The following is a 16,592-nucleotide window of genomic DNA, read 5'->3' on the forward strand; positions in this document are numbered from 1 at the left end:
GAACATGAAGTGACATGTTGGGAAAGTCTGTTTCTTGCACGAAGGAACGTGGATGGATTGAACTAACTGTATCACTTTCTGCAATTTAAAGGTGAAAAAGTAAAGAAAGGGAAAGAACTCCGCATACACATAAATTCCTTCTATTTAAGGACTGAATTGGATTTCTGACAGTAAATCAACCAATTCCTAGAATTTCAGATGCCAATAGATACTTCGTGTAACTAGAAGTAGTACCATTAGTTATGAGGGGTTCTCACGTAATTAAAGTAAAGATGTCCAGCGATTATAGGTATGGTATGGGTAATTTATATACACAAACTTTGGGTAAACTTCAATCGAACATGCACTGAGAAGAAAACGGGCATGTGCTACTTCCATAACAAAAAAAATCGCCCAGTTTTCAAGTGTCTTACGTTTTAGATATGACGTCCCTGCTGAGAGCTTGTTCATTTCTTTCTCTACATCCAACTTCTTAACAAAACTTCCAAGGTGCGACTGCAAGTGGATTGTCATAAGATCATGAAGCAGCATATAAGATTGAGTAGTTGCTGGTATGAAACCTTTACATCTTAAACAATACAGCAAGTATGTTGCTTAGATGATATCTCAAATTGAAATCATTGAACATTCTGTCACTACTAAAATTCTTTCTACCTATCACTGCTCAACATAATACGTAAAACTTGGTTCACTTAATTGGCTATTGGAACCCACACCCCCAAAAAATACTAGCTCATAAGTTTTTAGTTTAGTTGCACAAATTAAATACCTTCCCTGTGGAAAAAACCATATGAAATGTGCAAGAACTTGCACCGGAGAATCTTACAGATAAGCAGAAATACAAAAGCTAGATCAGTTCAAATAAAGCCATCATCTCTCTGTTAGTCTGTTTATACCAATGCCACCATCTCCGGACCTTTGAGTCTGTTCCTCTTCTTTACTTTTCTCCATTTTGTATTCCTCTTTAGGCAGGGCTGTATTTGCATTTATTTGATTTATTCCCCCTTGGGAAAGGTCATAAGGAGGCGAGATCTCCAAACACAGGGCTTGGCTTCTGATAAAGGCACACAAGAGAACAAGTTATGCTGAAAATTATTATTACTAAAAAGTTCATTAACATGTTATCTTGAACTTGACATTGCTTATTATACATTATTTTTATTTTTTTGAAACTTACTTATTACACATTATTTTTCTAACCCTAAGGAGAAAATAACGAACACCCGGGGATTCAGGAACCAGAGAAAGCGAGAGAGTGTAACCTTTGGTCATTTGGTGGTGCTCTCCTTCTTTTCTCGCATTTGGTCATAAGCATTAAGGAGGTCGGCCCGTTTATTTGCTACTTCCACTAGAGTTTCAAGAGCTGCAAAAGATGAAGCCACCAATTCTATCAAGATGAGGCACAGAAAGATTGCAAAAATAGATACACAGAATTGATGCCAGATTTTCGCAGGTTCTATAGATGGCTAGACACACCAATCCTAGAGTAGTACGGTATAGTTTTGGCACTTTTAGTTCTCGGAGTTTAATTTTACCAGGGATTCTTTGTTACTCCAAGCCACTTTTATTTCCAGTATACCAATGTGAAAAGATACTTTGATCGTTGCTGGAGGGATGAAAGTAATTTACCTGTCTCAAATGACGATTGGGCAGCTCGAAGCTTTGGACAGACCAGCACTCCAAACATGGATAATGACTTGAGTCGCTCTTTTCGAGCCTAGAAAAGAAATAACAGTACCATTAAATTTAATGTACAGAATAACACTCAATTTAATTCCAGTCTGACCCTGCCAAATTAATAAAAAGAGAGGTAAAGTTTAAACATTGCAGATTTGCACTCCACCTATCCAATTTTGGAAAATAGCATGGAGATAAAAACACGGGGAATTTGATGGACTCTTTCAATAAAGTTGGTGAAGGGTGCTTTGAAATGATGACAGATAACATGCAATGGAAAAGAGAAATAGTTTGTTGAGACGGTGTCACATCAATGATGTAAAGGAAGAAGAAGACACACAGAGAGATTATTTCTTCACTTCAGTTAATCAGTTCACAGAGCAATATTGTAAGAAAACTTGGATGAGAAGGGATCATATAACTGAGGAGATAAGTAAGTTGAAAACAAGATTAAAGTTAAAAACCATTTGGTTAACCTTGATCTATGTTTACTTCTAATCACATCATAAAGAACATTTGGTAGCAAAGCTGAAGTGCAAGGTGATTCAATGATTCTGAACAGAATTGTCAAATTATAAATGAATTTATTGGCCATGAAGCATTTATATATGTGACATGAATTTATTGGCCATGAAGCATTTATATATGTTGTCACAGCCTGATCTCTCTCTCTCTCTCTCTCTCTCTCTCTATCTATATATATATATTAAGGGGATGTACTGCATGGCTGGGGAGATTAATTTAATAATGCATGTATAGGTGCCAAAGGCGAGCATCGCTTTATAAAATCATACCACCTGGAAAACACTGCTTGATTAGAAGTTGTTGTGAGAATATAAATTGGCGAGGTCACTTACTTGATCCTCCACCGTGCATGGTGATTCGGTAGCTTCCGGTGCTTCTGATACTTCTTCCTGAATTTCTGCAAAAGTAAAAGAAAAAAAAAAATATTTATCAGAGAAGCTCAATTCAGGTAAAGGATTTTTTGATGCATCCTTTATTTACTTATTTGAATACATATCTTATACTCCCTCTGTCCCAATTTATATGACTCACTTTCCTTTTTAGTCAGTTCCAAAAAGAATGACACATTTCTATATTTAGTAACAATTTAACTATAAATGTTTATTTTACCCTTAATGAAATAATTTACAGCCACACAAATTTCTATCATTCATTTTGGACCACAAGTTTTAAAAGTCTTCCTTTCTTTCTTAAACTCCGTGCCGAGTCAAACTACATCACATAAAATGGGACGGAGGGAGTACTATTTTTTACTTTAAGTGCAGAAGAAGCATTCCTTAAGCTGGACTTACATGGCACTAACAAACATCAAGTGCTGAAGGAAAAAGGTTATAGATATTGTCATGCAGTCTGAAACTACAGAAGTTGAGAGAGAAATATTTCCTTACTTCTACCTCAGTAAGTGTAGCTGAAAATTCAGGTCTATTATCATATTTGAAACAAGGTGTCTTACTTCATATTAGCAGCCCAGTATCTTATTCTTCTTAAAACTGCTTTTTAAGAAACGGTGTAAGTGTTAAAAAAGCCAGGAACATGCATCTGTACCAGAATTTGATGAACCATCCTGATTCAGAACCTTTGGGCTATTGGATTTCTTCTGTAACAGCTTATCCTCCTCAAATTTTGCTTCCTCAGAACAGCTTTTTGGACTCTCAGATGATGCCCACTTGCACAAACTGAAATGTGATTCCTCCGATTTAGGCCCAGCTGCATAACAAAATTAGTATACATCACAGCTAGTCTTATAAAGAAAATCTAGGATAAAAAATATAATCAAATGCAGTCCATGAGCCCACTTTATTCATATAATCAATTACATGGAGAATGGAAGAAACGCTGGGTCCTAAACATGTAAATGAGGAAAAAGATAAATCGGGCATCGTCTTATAAATGATCCCCTAGATAGAAAATTCCATCATTATAATTTGGGTAATGGATGGTTACATAACCGCATTAGAACTCCCACGAGTCCTACAGATTAAGCATTTTCTAACAGAAAAGGAACTCCATGAATCACAGGCAATATTGTGTGCCGTCAAGTAAAAGGCACACTACCCTCCCCAAACCCCACCGTAGGATTACACAGGGTATGTTGCTGTTATCAACCCAAAGGCTGAAATGCTGCAAAGAGTATGGATTTACCATCCTGATGGTTTAATTGCAATGTAGTGGCAGCAGAATGAGATTTGAGATCAAACAATGCACTGCTGATACGTGAAGCGCCCATGGAATGCCTAGCACTCGCCAGCTCCAGCCATCCCTGCCATGTAAGCCAAATTCAAGGTCAATACTATAACAACTTGTCGGATCAATAGACGGTACTTGCACGGATTCGAATATCATCCCCTCGCAATCATCTCAATCAAACTCAAATTTTCATCCACTTTGAATAAGCATTATATTTACATATGCATCATTACAAGTTAAACTACATTCTGGATCCACCTCTGTTAATGACTAGGAGAAGATGCTACTCAAAGTTAAATCAGGGATAGTGAGGATTACAGCGGAATCAGTAACTATCTAATGTAATATTCAGATGTTTTTGAGGGAAATCAGAAAAGAGGGATAAAGAAAGAAGTTGAAACCTCGCGAAGTGATGATGACAGAGAATTCATAAGAAGTAGATAGCTGTCCGTCGAATCCATCAACTCCAAAACAATCTTATCGGAACTCTGTATTTCTGAGTTTTCTCCATTCACCATGTTGAATCACAATCTGCGTATTATTCCGGAAGAAAGCTATAATCCTTAATTTGATTTTACATATCCTTGATTCAACTTTAGTTTTACCCTCTATAGCGTGCCCCGACCCGATTCTATTAAATCAACCCGACATTTCTAGATTAAATTGACCAACTTACCCTCTCATGTCAAGGCATTGTCAAACATAGGGATGTACATAGGTCGGTTTGGTTTGGTTTTTCATTAAAAAAAAACCTAAACTAATTATGTCGGTTTATTGAATCTAAATACCAAATCAAACCACACAAAGTTGGTTTTTTCGGTTTCGTTTTTAGTCAGTTCTTTTGGTTTTTTCGGTTTTTTACAACTTAACGGTGTTTAAAAAAGAGATCAAATATATTTTCACCTACCTGTGTGATAAGTTAAACTTAAGAAATGTTAAATGAATAGAAATTTTAGTAAAGACGGTAAAATTCACATGAGTACAAAATATATATTTTTTAAATATCAACGTTCATTATATTAAATTAATAAGATTAAAGGATACAGTCAAACTGAATACAAAATGAAATATTTACAAAGAAAATTGTTAACTTCGAATTTGAAAAACTATAACAATATAATTGTAACTTCGGATCTTAATACAAAATAAAATATTTACAAATTTTGCAAGCCCAAATTTGAAATAAAATATATAAACATTGAAAACTATAAACTAACTAAAAATATATTAACAAAGTAGATTATAAGTAATATTCTTTTATCTATAAATAAAATAAAATTATATATATAATATTTACAAAATTTTACAAGCCCAAATTTGAAATAAAATATATAAACATTGAAAACTATAAACTAACTAAAAATATATTAACAAAGTAGATTATAAATAATATTTTTTTATCTATAAATAAAATAAAATTATATATATAATATTTACAAAATTTTACAAGCCCAAATTTGAAATAAAATATATAAACATTGAAAACTATAAACTAACTAAAAATATATTAACAAAGTAGATTATAAATAATATTTTTTTTCTATAAATAAAATAAAATTATATATATAATATTTACAAAATTTTACAAGCCCAAATTTGAAATAAAATATATAAACATTGAAAGCTATAAACTAACTAAAAATATATTAACAAAGTAGATTATAAGTAATATTTTTTTATCTATAAATAAAATAAAATTATATATATAATATTTACAAAATTTTACAAGCCCAAATTTGAAATAAAATATATAAACATTGAAAACTATAAACTAACTAAAAATATATTAACAAAGTAGATTATAAATAATTTTTTTTATCTATAAATAAAATAAAATTATATTATTTACAAAATTTTACAAGCCAAATTTGAAATAAAATATATAAACACTGAAAACTATAAACTAACTAAAAATATATTAACAAAGTAGATTATAAATAATATTTTTTATCTATAAATAAAATAAAATTATATATATATATATATATTATGTCGGTTTGGTTTGGGTTCGGTTTGACTTTTTTCCATTTAATATCAAACCAAATCAAGAGTGGTCGGTTTTTTTATTGAACCGCCAAACCAAACCACAAATCATTTTTTTTTTCGATTTGATTTGATTTGTCGATTTGGTTTAACTTTACAGTTTGACTTGTACACCCTAGTCAAACATATGTGAAAGGAGCTTAAATTTATTTAGAAAAATAATTGAGTCAACAAAACGTGAATGATATGATGATGATATTAAAAAAAATAAATCATATTAACATTATAGTATGGTGAATTTTTAAACATGTATGGAACAAATTACTTTCAGAGATTAACTTTAGCGATGTCTGAGATATAATTTTTTGAGTGTTAATTTTCTATATTCAATTAGTATATGATATGTATTAAAAAATTAATGGAAACTTAATCCATTCGTATTATGTTAAAAATAATAATTGTTCTTTAGTTAATCTCTATTCCCTTCGTTCACTTTTACTTGTCACAATTTGACTTGACACACCCATTAAGAAAATGATAAATGATATAGGTATTTTATCAAATTATTCCCTATTAAATGATGTCTTAGAAAATGATTTGAAAAATAAGTATTTAATGTTGAGGGTAAAACATGGAAAGAAAATTATGTTTTTTTTATATGTCAAAAGTGACAAGTAAAAACAATAATCTATTTCAGGAATAAGTGACAAGTAAAAGTGAAAGGAGGAAGTAATTATTAGTAAATGAAACTAATATTTTGGTCTTCTACTTGTATTTGTAAACAAAAGACCAAATTGAATACTAATGAGAATGTAAAGATTCAAATGGGAGATGCTATTTTTGAGAAATTCTTAAACATGACAAAGAAAGTGAATATAATTGTCTTTTAATTTAACTTTAGTTTGTATTTATGTCATTTAATTTTGAGTGTGCACAAATAAACAGTTAAAATTGTATAAAGTTGTACACACGTGTGACATTTTATGTGGTGTTTTACGTGGCCAATTGATATTTTATGTGTATAAAGCCACGTAGGATGTGTGTGCCTATTTGTACAATTTAATACAAATTTAAGTGTCTACTACTATGTACCTCCAAAGTTGGAAGGCATAAATATGAATTAATAAACTCAAAAAACATATTTATGTATTATATCTTAATTTTTGTAAAATTACTTAAGCATGGAGTATCAAACGAGGTAAACAAATATATAGATTGCAAGTACTAATTGAAACTTAACAAAATAAATATTATACAAGTTCGAAAAGAAACAAACAAACAGGGTTAGGCATGGTATGATATAATACCAAATTATCATATCATATTGAAATTTTATGGTATTTGGTATATATTTTAAATTATTTTGATATTCGGTACGGTATTTGGTATTTAGAAATAACATACCTACTATCATACCGAATTATATATATATATATAATACTAACAAATATGCAACCTAGTATTAGTATAAACTAAATGTTTAAAAGTAAAAACTTGACTATTCTATTTTGATTGAAATGTATTTAAGTGTAATTGATTAACAAAATGAGTTGTTTTTACTTTCTTTTGAATATATACTTTTAAATGTGTAATGTGTTAGTATGATACATTTGAGGTCATTTTTTAAATTATCGAAGTCATAATACTCTAATTATACGAGTATGTATTAATTGAAGTTGAACAAACTATGATTACCAATTTATCATACCGTATAATATCGAAACCAAACTTTAAAATACCGAACCATACTGAATTAAATTGGTATAATATTGATATAGTAGTTTTAAAATCCGTATACCAAAATTTCAAATACCGTATTGTACCATACCATGCAATACCACGTCCACCCGTACAAACAATATATAAATTTATAACAAATGAAGGTAACATAAATAAAATAATATCTTTATATGATAAGATATTATTTATTATTTATTTTTATTGTTGCTCCTAGCCTCCTAGTACATTTATGCATAAATAACTATGAAAATATTTTACATTTCTATTGAGTAGTAGTATTTCTTAAAGTTAGAAAAAGTAAAAATGATTTGATTTGATCAAAAATTTATTTACCCATACATGAGGTGCTTTTGTAATATACTCGAAATCGGATGGGCATTTTTGGAATAAAAAGTGAGGCATTCGGAATTAGGGTTTGCAACAGTACATACCCCAGTATATATATTCATCTCCTTCACAAGACTTCACCCTTTCGTCCATTCTTGTCTCCATTAAAGAGAAGCGGAAAAACTTAACCTAGAAAATGGTTCAGAGACTTACGTATCGAAAGCGGCACAGTTATGCCACCAAATCCAATCAACACAGGATTGTCAAAACTCCGGGTAAATTTCTCCACACTGTAACCTAATTTTCCCCTGTTTTCATTGACTTGGATTTGTCTCAACATTGTTCTTATTGTTTGTACTAAGACAGATCCTGAATTTGAATTAGTGTGCATATTTATCCTAATCATATCTGTAAAAGTGTTAGACCTAATAGACAGTTCGAGCTGAAGTTAGTTTTGATTAGTAGTGTATATGTACACCCGTTGATAGAATTTGTTTGTTATATACATTGTATTGAGAGTACTTAGTTATGTGATCACTGATGTACCGTTATGTTCATCTTTTTGTAAATTAGGTGGAAAGCTAATTTACCAGACCACCAAGAAGAGAGCCAGCGGCCCTAAATGTCCAGTTACTGGGAAGAGAATCCAAGGGGTACTTTTCACTGTTCCCTTATTGTTTAATCTTCTAATGATTTAGTTCTTTTCAGTATGCGAACCCTGGGTTATGTGTTAGCCCTCTCTCTTATTTGTGACTCGATTCTAAAATGAAGGATTCCTGCTTGAAGATTATTATTCCTTTTAATGATGTGATACTAAGACAAGTAAATGTACTTTTTATCTAAGAAAATAATTAATTGGAATTGTTCTGAAGTAATTGAGTGGGTTGGCTAACAATCCTAAAGGCTATGGCTATGCAATTAGTTGTTTTCTCTTTTCCCCTTTAGAACTTGGCTAATGGATAGAGTAAAGCTTGCGTAAACTAAGTAGCGCTTTAAAATTATCTTTAGGTATTTATCCATAAACATGCTAAGAATCACCTTGGTTCTGCTAAAGGACATAGTTACCAATTACTGAGAATGCAAGACCTTATTTAGTGTATATAGACAAACATTTCTTGCCCCAGCCTCTTCTCATCTTCAAGCATGTATTTACAATAGAAGCAACAACTGGTACCATAGAGAAGCGGCGATAAACTAGAGAGTCATGACCTCGCATTCAGCAAACAAAAGAATGGAACCTTAGTCAGTGAAGACTCTTATTGTGCTAATGGTTTACAAAAGTGGTCATATTAGAGTTTCATTTTCCAGATTAATTGTGAATGTACTATTGCTGGTGCCTATGTCCCTTTTATTCCATTTTTAGTGTATGGAAATAAATTATTTTTGATCCTAGCCTCTCTGTGTCAGATTGTAGTTTTAAAATCTTTTATGTGTACTATTTACACATAACAAAAAAATAGTATGAAGCCTTCTTGAGTATATTAAATTTGAATTCTCATGTACTATGCTAGACAATAAAGTCTGGACGTTTGGTGGGGGAAGTGAGGACATTAGTAAAGGGGTCAAAAATACCCATTAGATATCCATATCCCTCCATGATTAGGTGAACTCATGTTTGTCGGCTTATCGCAGTCTTAATTTTACTACAGTGGGAATTCTTCAAAATCACCAAATATTAACTTGTTTCATTCCCTCTTCTCCTGTCCCAGAGTCGAAAAAAGGACCTTCAAGCAACAACCATATATTGATGTGTTTCTCTATCTTGTTTAGATTCCGCATTTGAGACCTGCTGAATATAAGAGATCCAGATTGCCAAGAAACCGCAGGACTGTGAACCGCGCTTATGGAGGTGTGCTATCTGGAAGTGCTGTAAGGGAGAGGTATGCCTTTTTTGTCAGCAAAATTTCATATTTGCTTATGATATATATAACTGGAGTTTCTCAACACATGTATATTAATCTAATCCATGATTTACCTATGTAGAATCATCCGAGCTTTCTTGGTTGAAGAACAAAAAATTGTGAAAAAGGTGTTGAAGATTCAGAAGGCAAAGGAAAAACTAGCTTCAAAGAACTGAGTGTAGAGACCCTGAAGTCTCTGTCAATTCTATCATGTTTTCAGATAACTTAGCTTTGATGACGATGAATATGTGTGAAAGAACTTGTTGAAATGCAATTACTAGAATTCGATTAGAATTTAAGCTTTAGTATGGTTTTGCAAACTCCTTTTTGGAACTATTGCCATCTTACTGGAAGAGGTTGTTTCCTCTTCCCAGTTAAGTGATACTTTATTGCATGGTTACTTGAGTTTACTTTACTGTTTTGATTAATACTCAATTCAGAATGTTATCTTTTTTGGATGAGATGCACAGGAGTGGTGGTCATTAGAAAATTAGTATTACCTTGAAATGTGAAGGAGGCAGGGTTGGTTGTCCTTGCAAGCCTCAGTATGTGATGATGCGGAAGATTTAATTTAGGATTGTTTTTACGTTTCCCTTGAAGTAGTTGATAGTAAAATTACGTTGGAGAAGGTATAACTTGGGAGGGTATCAGAAAAGTAATTGGTAAAATTTGAAGCAAATACAAGAGCCATACATACATAAAAGAAGAGTAACTGTGTTGATCCAAACCCAAAGAAACGCTGAAAATATGTTTTGATGAGTTGTATATTCTCAAGTAGCCTGTCCAGATTGGTTCATTCAAACCTTCCTGTTAAGTGCCATAGTACATTTAAACTCGCGATTGGTTCTACTTACCTAGTGGCAGAATTAGTTGGTTCAAATTAAGTTTTTGGAGATCCAAGTGGTAAGTTTTTTTTTTTACTTTTCTTTTCTACGATTAAAACGTTAGAAGGCAACAATTAACACTGTGATGTAACAAGACCCTTGCCAAATCAAGGAGAGAAATTTCGTAATGAAGAACACTGTATGACAAGTAGGCCATAGCCTAAATCTGAAAAAAAATACATGGGTTAAATGTCAAATCGTAAAAGAGCACAAAATGCAATTTCGTGGTAGGTTGCATGTCAAAAATGGGAATCTTTAATTAGTAGATATAAATTTCTTGCTTATTATTGAATATATGTCAGGGTGGCCGAGTGGTCTAAGGCGCCAGACTCAAGTTCTGGTCCTCGTGAGAGGGCGTGGGTTCAAATCCCACTTCTGACAATTTAATTTAATTTTTTTGATTTTCATTTATAAAAAACAAAACAAAAATATGACTCTAATTCAAGTAATTGCTTATCTCTATAGGCCGGCCCTTAAACATGGTGTTGCTCCCTGGTAATTAACAAAGCACTATAAAGTTTATTTTTCATCTTGGTAAGTCTATGTTCAGGTTTCTGTTTGATCCAATTTTATTCTAGTTTGAAGTTGATCTAACTTGCTATTTATCCAATTTCAGTCCCTGCCATTTTAGGGTTATAAAACGGGTCAAGTTTGCTCCCAGCAATTTCAGGTTTTAGAGAGTACACAGACAGTCATTATCTCAATTAGTGTTAGGCTTTAAACAGCATCTAATCTGATACTAATGGTTTTGGGGGAAAAAGAAAGAGAAAAGTCCAACTTCAGAAAGGGTAAACATGCTATTAAACATACCTAATAGTACTTAAATACTAAGAAAAAAAACATGAAATTTTATCCAAACATATTACGTTTAAATTCGAGCAAGCTAAAACAGTGAAAATCATAAAGCTGTACAATAACTTTTTAACAGAATATAGCTGGTTTTTTTAGTGCTATGGCTAGATTCTTTTTTTTCCATAGGCATCCGGTATCTGAAGTTGATTGAGTCGACTACCTTAGATACTGGATGCCGAAAAGGAAAAAATCTAGATGTACACAAAGGCAGGAGGTTCTCTATTTGAATGTAGAACTAGTTGTAGCATTTGTTTGTTGAGAAACTGGTGGATATCTCACTAGGACAGGGAGGAGAATCCCATGACAAACTAGGCTTCCATTCATCAGCCAAACTAGTTGTCAAACTAAAAGGAAATCCCACTGATCTCATGTTTTCCCATTCAGTATTATCATTTGTTGAAGTTTGATTACTCCTTAATCCTGCTTCATCATCTTCCATGCTTATACTTCTTTGCATCTCTTGTGATGAACTAATTGCGTAGCTGTTCAGTTGTTGATTTGGACCGTCAAAGTCTATGGACTCGGAAGTCTTGCTGATATCAGTGATTAAGCCAGGGGATGCGTTGAAAAACATGGAATTCGCGTCTAGTAAACACCTGCTGTTTTGTCCTGAAACCTCAGGAGACGAAAACATGAAGTTATAGGAAATGTCTGTGCTAGGACTTGAAAGATAAGATGGTCTTGAAGCCATAGTATTGAGGGCCTTATATGAAGGAACATTTGAGACTCCTTGTAGTAACTCACTATTATTGGATAGGTGGAGAACTGATCCTGCTTCGGTTATAGAAGAGACATTCTCCGAGATGAAATGAGTATTAGCACTTTGATTGAACAACTCTGGAGATGCTACTTCAGATAAAGGATTTACCCATGCGTAAGATAGAGCTCTATTTGCCATTGAGTTGGTTTTCTTGAATATTCTGCAGATGGCCCATGAATCCTGCAAGGACCAAAGAGAATATATCAATTTAAACTAAGATAATACAAAGTCTTCAAAGGGGGTTCATTAATCTACATAGTGAACCTACATTTGGTGGAAAATTCTTATCCAAGAATTTCTTAGGTGGTCCTGACTCACTGTTAGTCGTAGGAAGGCGAAATTCGTGCATCATCCAGTCAGTTTTTATGCCTCTTGCAGCCCTGCCTCTGTAGAAGACTAGGGACTTCTTAAGACCAATGCATTTGGTGCTATCAGATGAATAAATTGGCCTGTCAGTTCCAGTAGCCTTCCAAAAACCAGCTCCTGTTACACGGTTAGGACGGGCACTATTCCTGTACTTACGGTCCCTTGGACAGTAAAAGTACCACTCTTTTTCCCCTGTAGATGCTAGCTCTGGACAAAAATTGGTATGACAAGGAAATATTAGACTATGGTTCATAATTGTTAAGAATGAACCAGGCTCAAAATCAAATCAAATTTCATGACCAAACAGAGATATATGAAGATAAAATTTTCAAAATCTGATGGACAAACGCTAGCTCACTATATTTAACATCCATAAAAGTTAGATAATCAGTAACATGAGAAGTAAAACAATTTAGTTGCTACTAAGAAATTAGAAATGAAAAATGAACCTAAAGTGTATGAAATGCAGAGTTTCTTACTTGGAAGGTCCCATGGATCATATTTATATATATCGACTTGCTTGATGAGCTCAATAGGAAGAGATCTCTGCTGAATCTTTCTCTTTAGGTAGAACCCAACCAGCTCTTCATCAGTCGGATGAAATCGAAAACCAGGCAGCATCACTTCATCAAGCTTTTCCACATCACTTTTGTCATCCATAATTTCACTAGTAAAAGTCTCAAGGCAAAGATTAGATTGTGATTGTAGTTTAATTTAGAGCAAATTGACAGGCAATATTGTCCCTTAAAAATGATAGCTAGAGACCAAATTTATGATCTCGAAAAGACTACAAAGTTAGTGTGTATGGAGATATGTTTTCACACCTTCCATGATGTGCTTATTGTTGGCTATCCTTTATATTCTTCTGAGTTCTGGAAATCTAAACAAAATGACAAGTCAATCTTCTAATGAAATTAGTGCATGCTAATATTATATATAATATGTTGGGAGTTTGAATAGTTTTTTGTTTATCATGCATTGCCAATGTTTTGTGTACATCCTCCGATTAAATTATGATTTTTTAGGTCATTGGATCTAAAAATAGCAGTTTCTATTCTCTGATATAAAAAACTTCTATTCTTTCTGTCACCTACGACCACGTGACCCTTCCCCATTTAATATCTTCGATAGTTAGAGATTCATTAAACAAAAAATTTGAAAATACTATTACTCGTCCGTCCATTTTTACTTGTTATATATTTAATTATGGTTAAATTTTATTTTAATCTCACTTTAATTAAATTGTTTGGTATGGTAAAAACACTTGATATAGGTAAGTATATTTAACCAAGTCCTGGTTGTTAGGACTGATAAAAGGCTATAGTTGGATAAGGCAATACTCGTCATAAAATGTTGTCTTAAGTGTTTGTCTTGTAACATTTGTCTTTTCAAAAAATCCATTTATGCAGTCGAATTCTAATTACTTTTTATTCCAACTTGGTTGCTAAAACATATATAGAATTATAGAATTCATGTTCTATATGTGAGATAATGTTACAGAAGATAAAAATTAGAATTCTCCAATACTTGGTTTACCATGAAGTATCTGTATTACTTTGAAGCTCTGTACGTAGAAGAGGTTAAGATGATACAAATAAATATATTTTCTGGCTATTTTTACTTGTTCAAATTTGACATGACATACCTTGTAAAAAGTAAATAAAAATGATAAGTTTACTATACCACCTTTTGAATATACCAGTAATAAATTCATTGTTTTGAAAAATGCATTAGGAAATGAATAGTATTTTCTCCGTTCACTTGTACTTGTCCACTATACTAAAATTAAATGTTCATTCTTTACTTGTCCAATTTGAAAAACCCAAACATAAATTATCACTTCGTTCCTAATTTTCTCTTATTATTACCTACAATAACTTCTCGAAACATTGAATTAAGTATATTCAAAGGATATTATATTAAACTTATCCATTTAACAATTTAGTTTTAGAGCTAGGGGTGTTCCAAATCAAACACGAACAAGTAAAAATGGATTTCTCAATTTTATTTTAAACTGTAGGAGTAAAAATGGTCTGAGAATGTATTTTATTTAAAGAAATGGGAAATTAATAAAGTTGAATGAGAAGATTGGTGGATCTGGAAATTTACGTCATGAGTGCATTGATTTAGGTTGGAATTTGTACAAGGGTTGAGTATATTTCAAGACTAGGTTAACCACATATGATATAGATTTAATTACCAGTGTNTTTACTTGTTCACTATACTAAAATTAAATGTTCATTTTTTACTTGTCCAATTTGAAAAACTCAGACATAAATTATCACTTCGTTCCTAATTTTCTCTTATTATTACCTACAATAATTTCTTGAAACAGTGAATTAAGTATATTCAAAGGATATTATATTAAACTTATCCATTTAACAATTAGTTTTAGAGCTAGGGGTGTTTCAAATCAAACACGAACAAGTAAAAATGGATTTCTCAATTTTATTTTAAACTGTATGAGTAAAAATGGTCTGAGAATGTATTTTATTTAAAGAAATGGGAAATTAATAAAGTTGAATGAGAAGATTGGTGGATCTGGAAATTTACGTCATGAGTGCATTGATTTAGGTTGGAATTTGTACAAGGGTTGAGTATATTTCAAGACTAGGTTAACCACATATGATATAGATTTAATTACCAGTGTCTAATTAAGTGGTGCGCATGTGCAAACTATATATATACCAAGGTAAATACTACTTATTGCAGTTCACCAAACATTAAGCAACGAGCAGCTCACCTACTAGATATATACTATATCGTTGACTGCTTCTCTAATCTTTTCATCATTATTTCTATTATTGGAAAAAAAAACATATTTACTAGCTAATTAGCTAGGCGTCATCCAACAACAAAAGAATATTAAAACTCAAAATTACATTGAAAAGGAAATATTTAAGCTAAATTACATCATATCGATCTTCATTACATAAAAATAGTACTCCAATTAGTATTGAAAATGAATTGAAGCTTTCCCATAGTTGCAATCATTTATCAATACACATAACCCTTATATAGACAATGTTAAGTGGAAACCTTGCATGAGATTGCTAACCCCATGTCTGCTGGCTGAAGAGCATATAATTAAGAAATAAGCAATCCATAATTAATAATTAATGGGGGAATTGAAGTTCTTCAATGGCCAACTCTTTTAACGTTTCTGGTTTCGTTAGTTAATTTCAATTTCCAATTAAAGGAGCAAGTCAAAGTTCATCTTGTAACCTGAGCTAACCACACTCTTTTTCTGTGTCAATTTCATTATTATAAACGATGTGTTAGAGGATTGAGTAGTAGTAAAATTGTAATTATTGCCCAGGAACGTAGGGATAGTGTTTTACGTACTTTGTAAAATAAACAAAAAGGCATAGCCTAGCGAGAATTTAAGTTTAATGAGTTTAATCATTAATATTATGTTTATCGGAAACAACTCTACCTTTGAGATAGAGGTAAGATCTGTGTACACTCTACTATTTTGAGACTCTATGCACATATACTGAATGACGATGATGTGTGAGTCGGCTGAAAAAAACACAACCTTAACGCGTCTTTTTGGATTGTAATTTTAGAAAGTGATAATGTTGTTTGATTTAAAGATTTTGTACATTACTCTAGATTGAGATAGCCCACAAAGACTAGTTGATTGGCTTTGTCATTATACATCGTTGGCAAATCAATTAACATCACCAAAAGAAAAAATAATATTAGACATAAATATATTGATGGAATCTTGGGAGGGGAGGGGAGGGGGGGAGAAATTATTTTAATTTGCTTCTAAAGTTAAGAGACGGTTTTCACGAATAAACTAATGCTCTCGTTGTGAGACATTACATAAATATATATAGTAAGGTTAAGATTTAATTAAGAATATTTGGTTTAATATATTATTTA

The 16,592-nt window shown here is 32.1% G+C and overlaps 3 protein-coding genes and 1 non-coding gene across 4 annotated transcripts; 2 read left to right on the top strand and 2 right to left on the bottom strand.

The window, feature by feature from the left end:
- Positions 1 to 611: 611 nt before the first annotated feature.
- LOC125848176 (uncharacterized) lies at positions 612 to 4,441 on the bottom strand. The gene is made up of 7 exons (XM_049527997.1): positions 4,290 to 4,441; positions 3,844 to 3,961; positions 3,247 to 3,408; positions 2,535 to 2,599; positions 1,630 to 1,717; positions 1,263 to 1,363; positions 612 to 1,054 (listed from the first exon to the last, which is right to left on the bottom strand). Exons 1-6 carry the CDS (start codon positions 4,404 to 4,406, stop codon positions 1,269 to 1,271), a joined length of 645 nt encoding a protein of 214 aa, XP_049383954.1. The 5' UTR covers positions 4,407 to 4,441; the 3' UTR covers positions 612 to 1,054; positions 1,263 to 1,268.
- A 3,630-nt stretch (positions 4,442 to 8,071) lies between these two features.
- On the top strand, positions 8,072 to 10,274 carry LOC125849123 (60S ribosomal protein L34-like). The gene is made up of 4 exons (XM_049529140.1): positions 8,072 to 8,213; positions 8,512 to 8,591; positions 9,709 to 9,818; positions 9,922 to 10,274. Exons 1-4 carry the CDS (start codon positions 8,135 to 8,137, stop codon positions 10,013 to 10,015), a joined length of 363 nt encoding a protein of 120 aa, XP_049385097.1. The 5' UTR covers positions 8,072 to 8,134; the 3' UTR covers positions 10,016 to 10,274.
- A 746-nt stretch (positions 10,275 to 11,020) lies between these two features.
- TRNAL-CAA (transfer RNA leucine (anticodon CAA)) lies at positions 11,021 to 11,104 on the top strand. Its single transcript has one exon. It is a non-coding gene; the product is annotated as a tRNA-Leu (tRNA).
- Positions 11,105 to 11,604: 500 nt separating this feature from the next.
- Positions 11,605 to 13,619, bottom strand: LOC125848567 (putative NAC domain-containing protein 94). Its single transcript, XM_049528448.1, has 3 exons — positions 13,181 to 13,619; positions 12,604 to 12,908; positions 11,605 to 12,515 (listed from the first exon to the last, which is right to left on the bottom strand). Exons 1-3 carry the CDS (start codon positions 13,359 to 13,361, stop codon positions 11,811 to 11,813), a joined length of 1,191 nt encoding a protein of 396 aa, XP_049384405.1. The 5' UTR covers positions 13,362 to 13,619; the 3' UTR covers positions 11,605 to 11,810.
- Between the last annotated feature and the right edge of the window lie 2,973 nt (positions 13,620 to 16,592).

The sequence above is a fragment of the Solanum stenotomum genome, chromosome 12 (assembly GCF_019186545.1).
Source record: "Solanum stenotomum isolate F172 chromosome 12, ASM1918654v1, whole genome shotgun sequence".
NCBI classification, from domain to species: domain Eukaryota; kingdom Viridiplantae; phylum Streptophyta; class Magnoliopsida; order Solanales; family Solanaceae; genus Solanum; species Solanum stenotomum.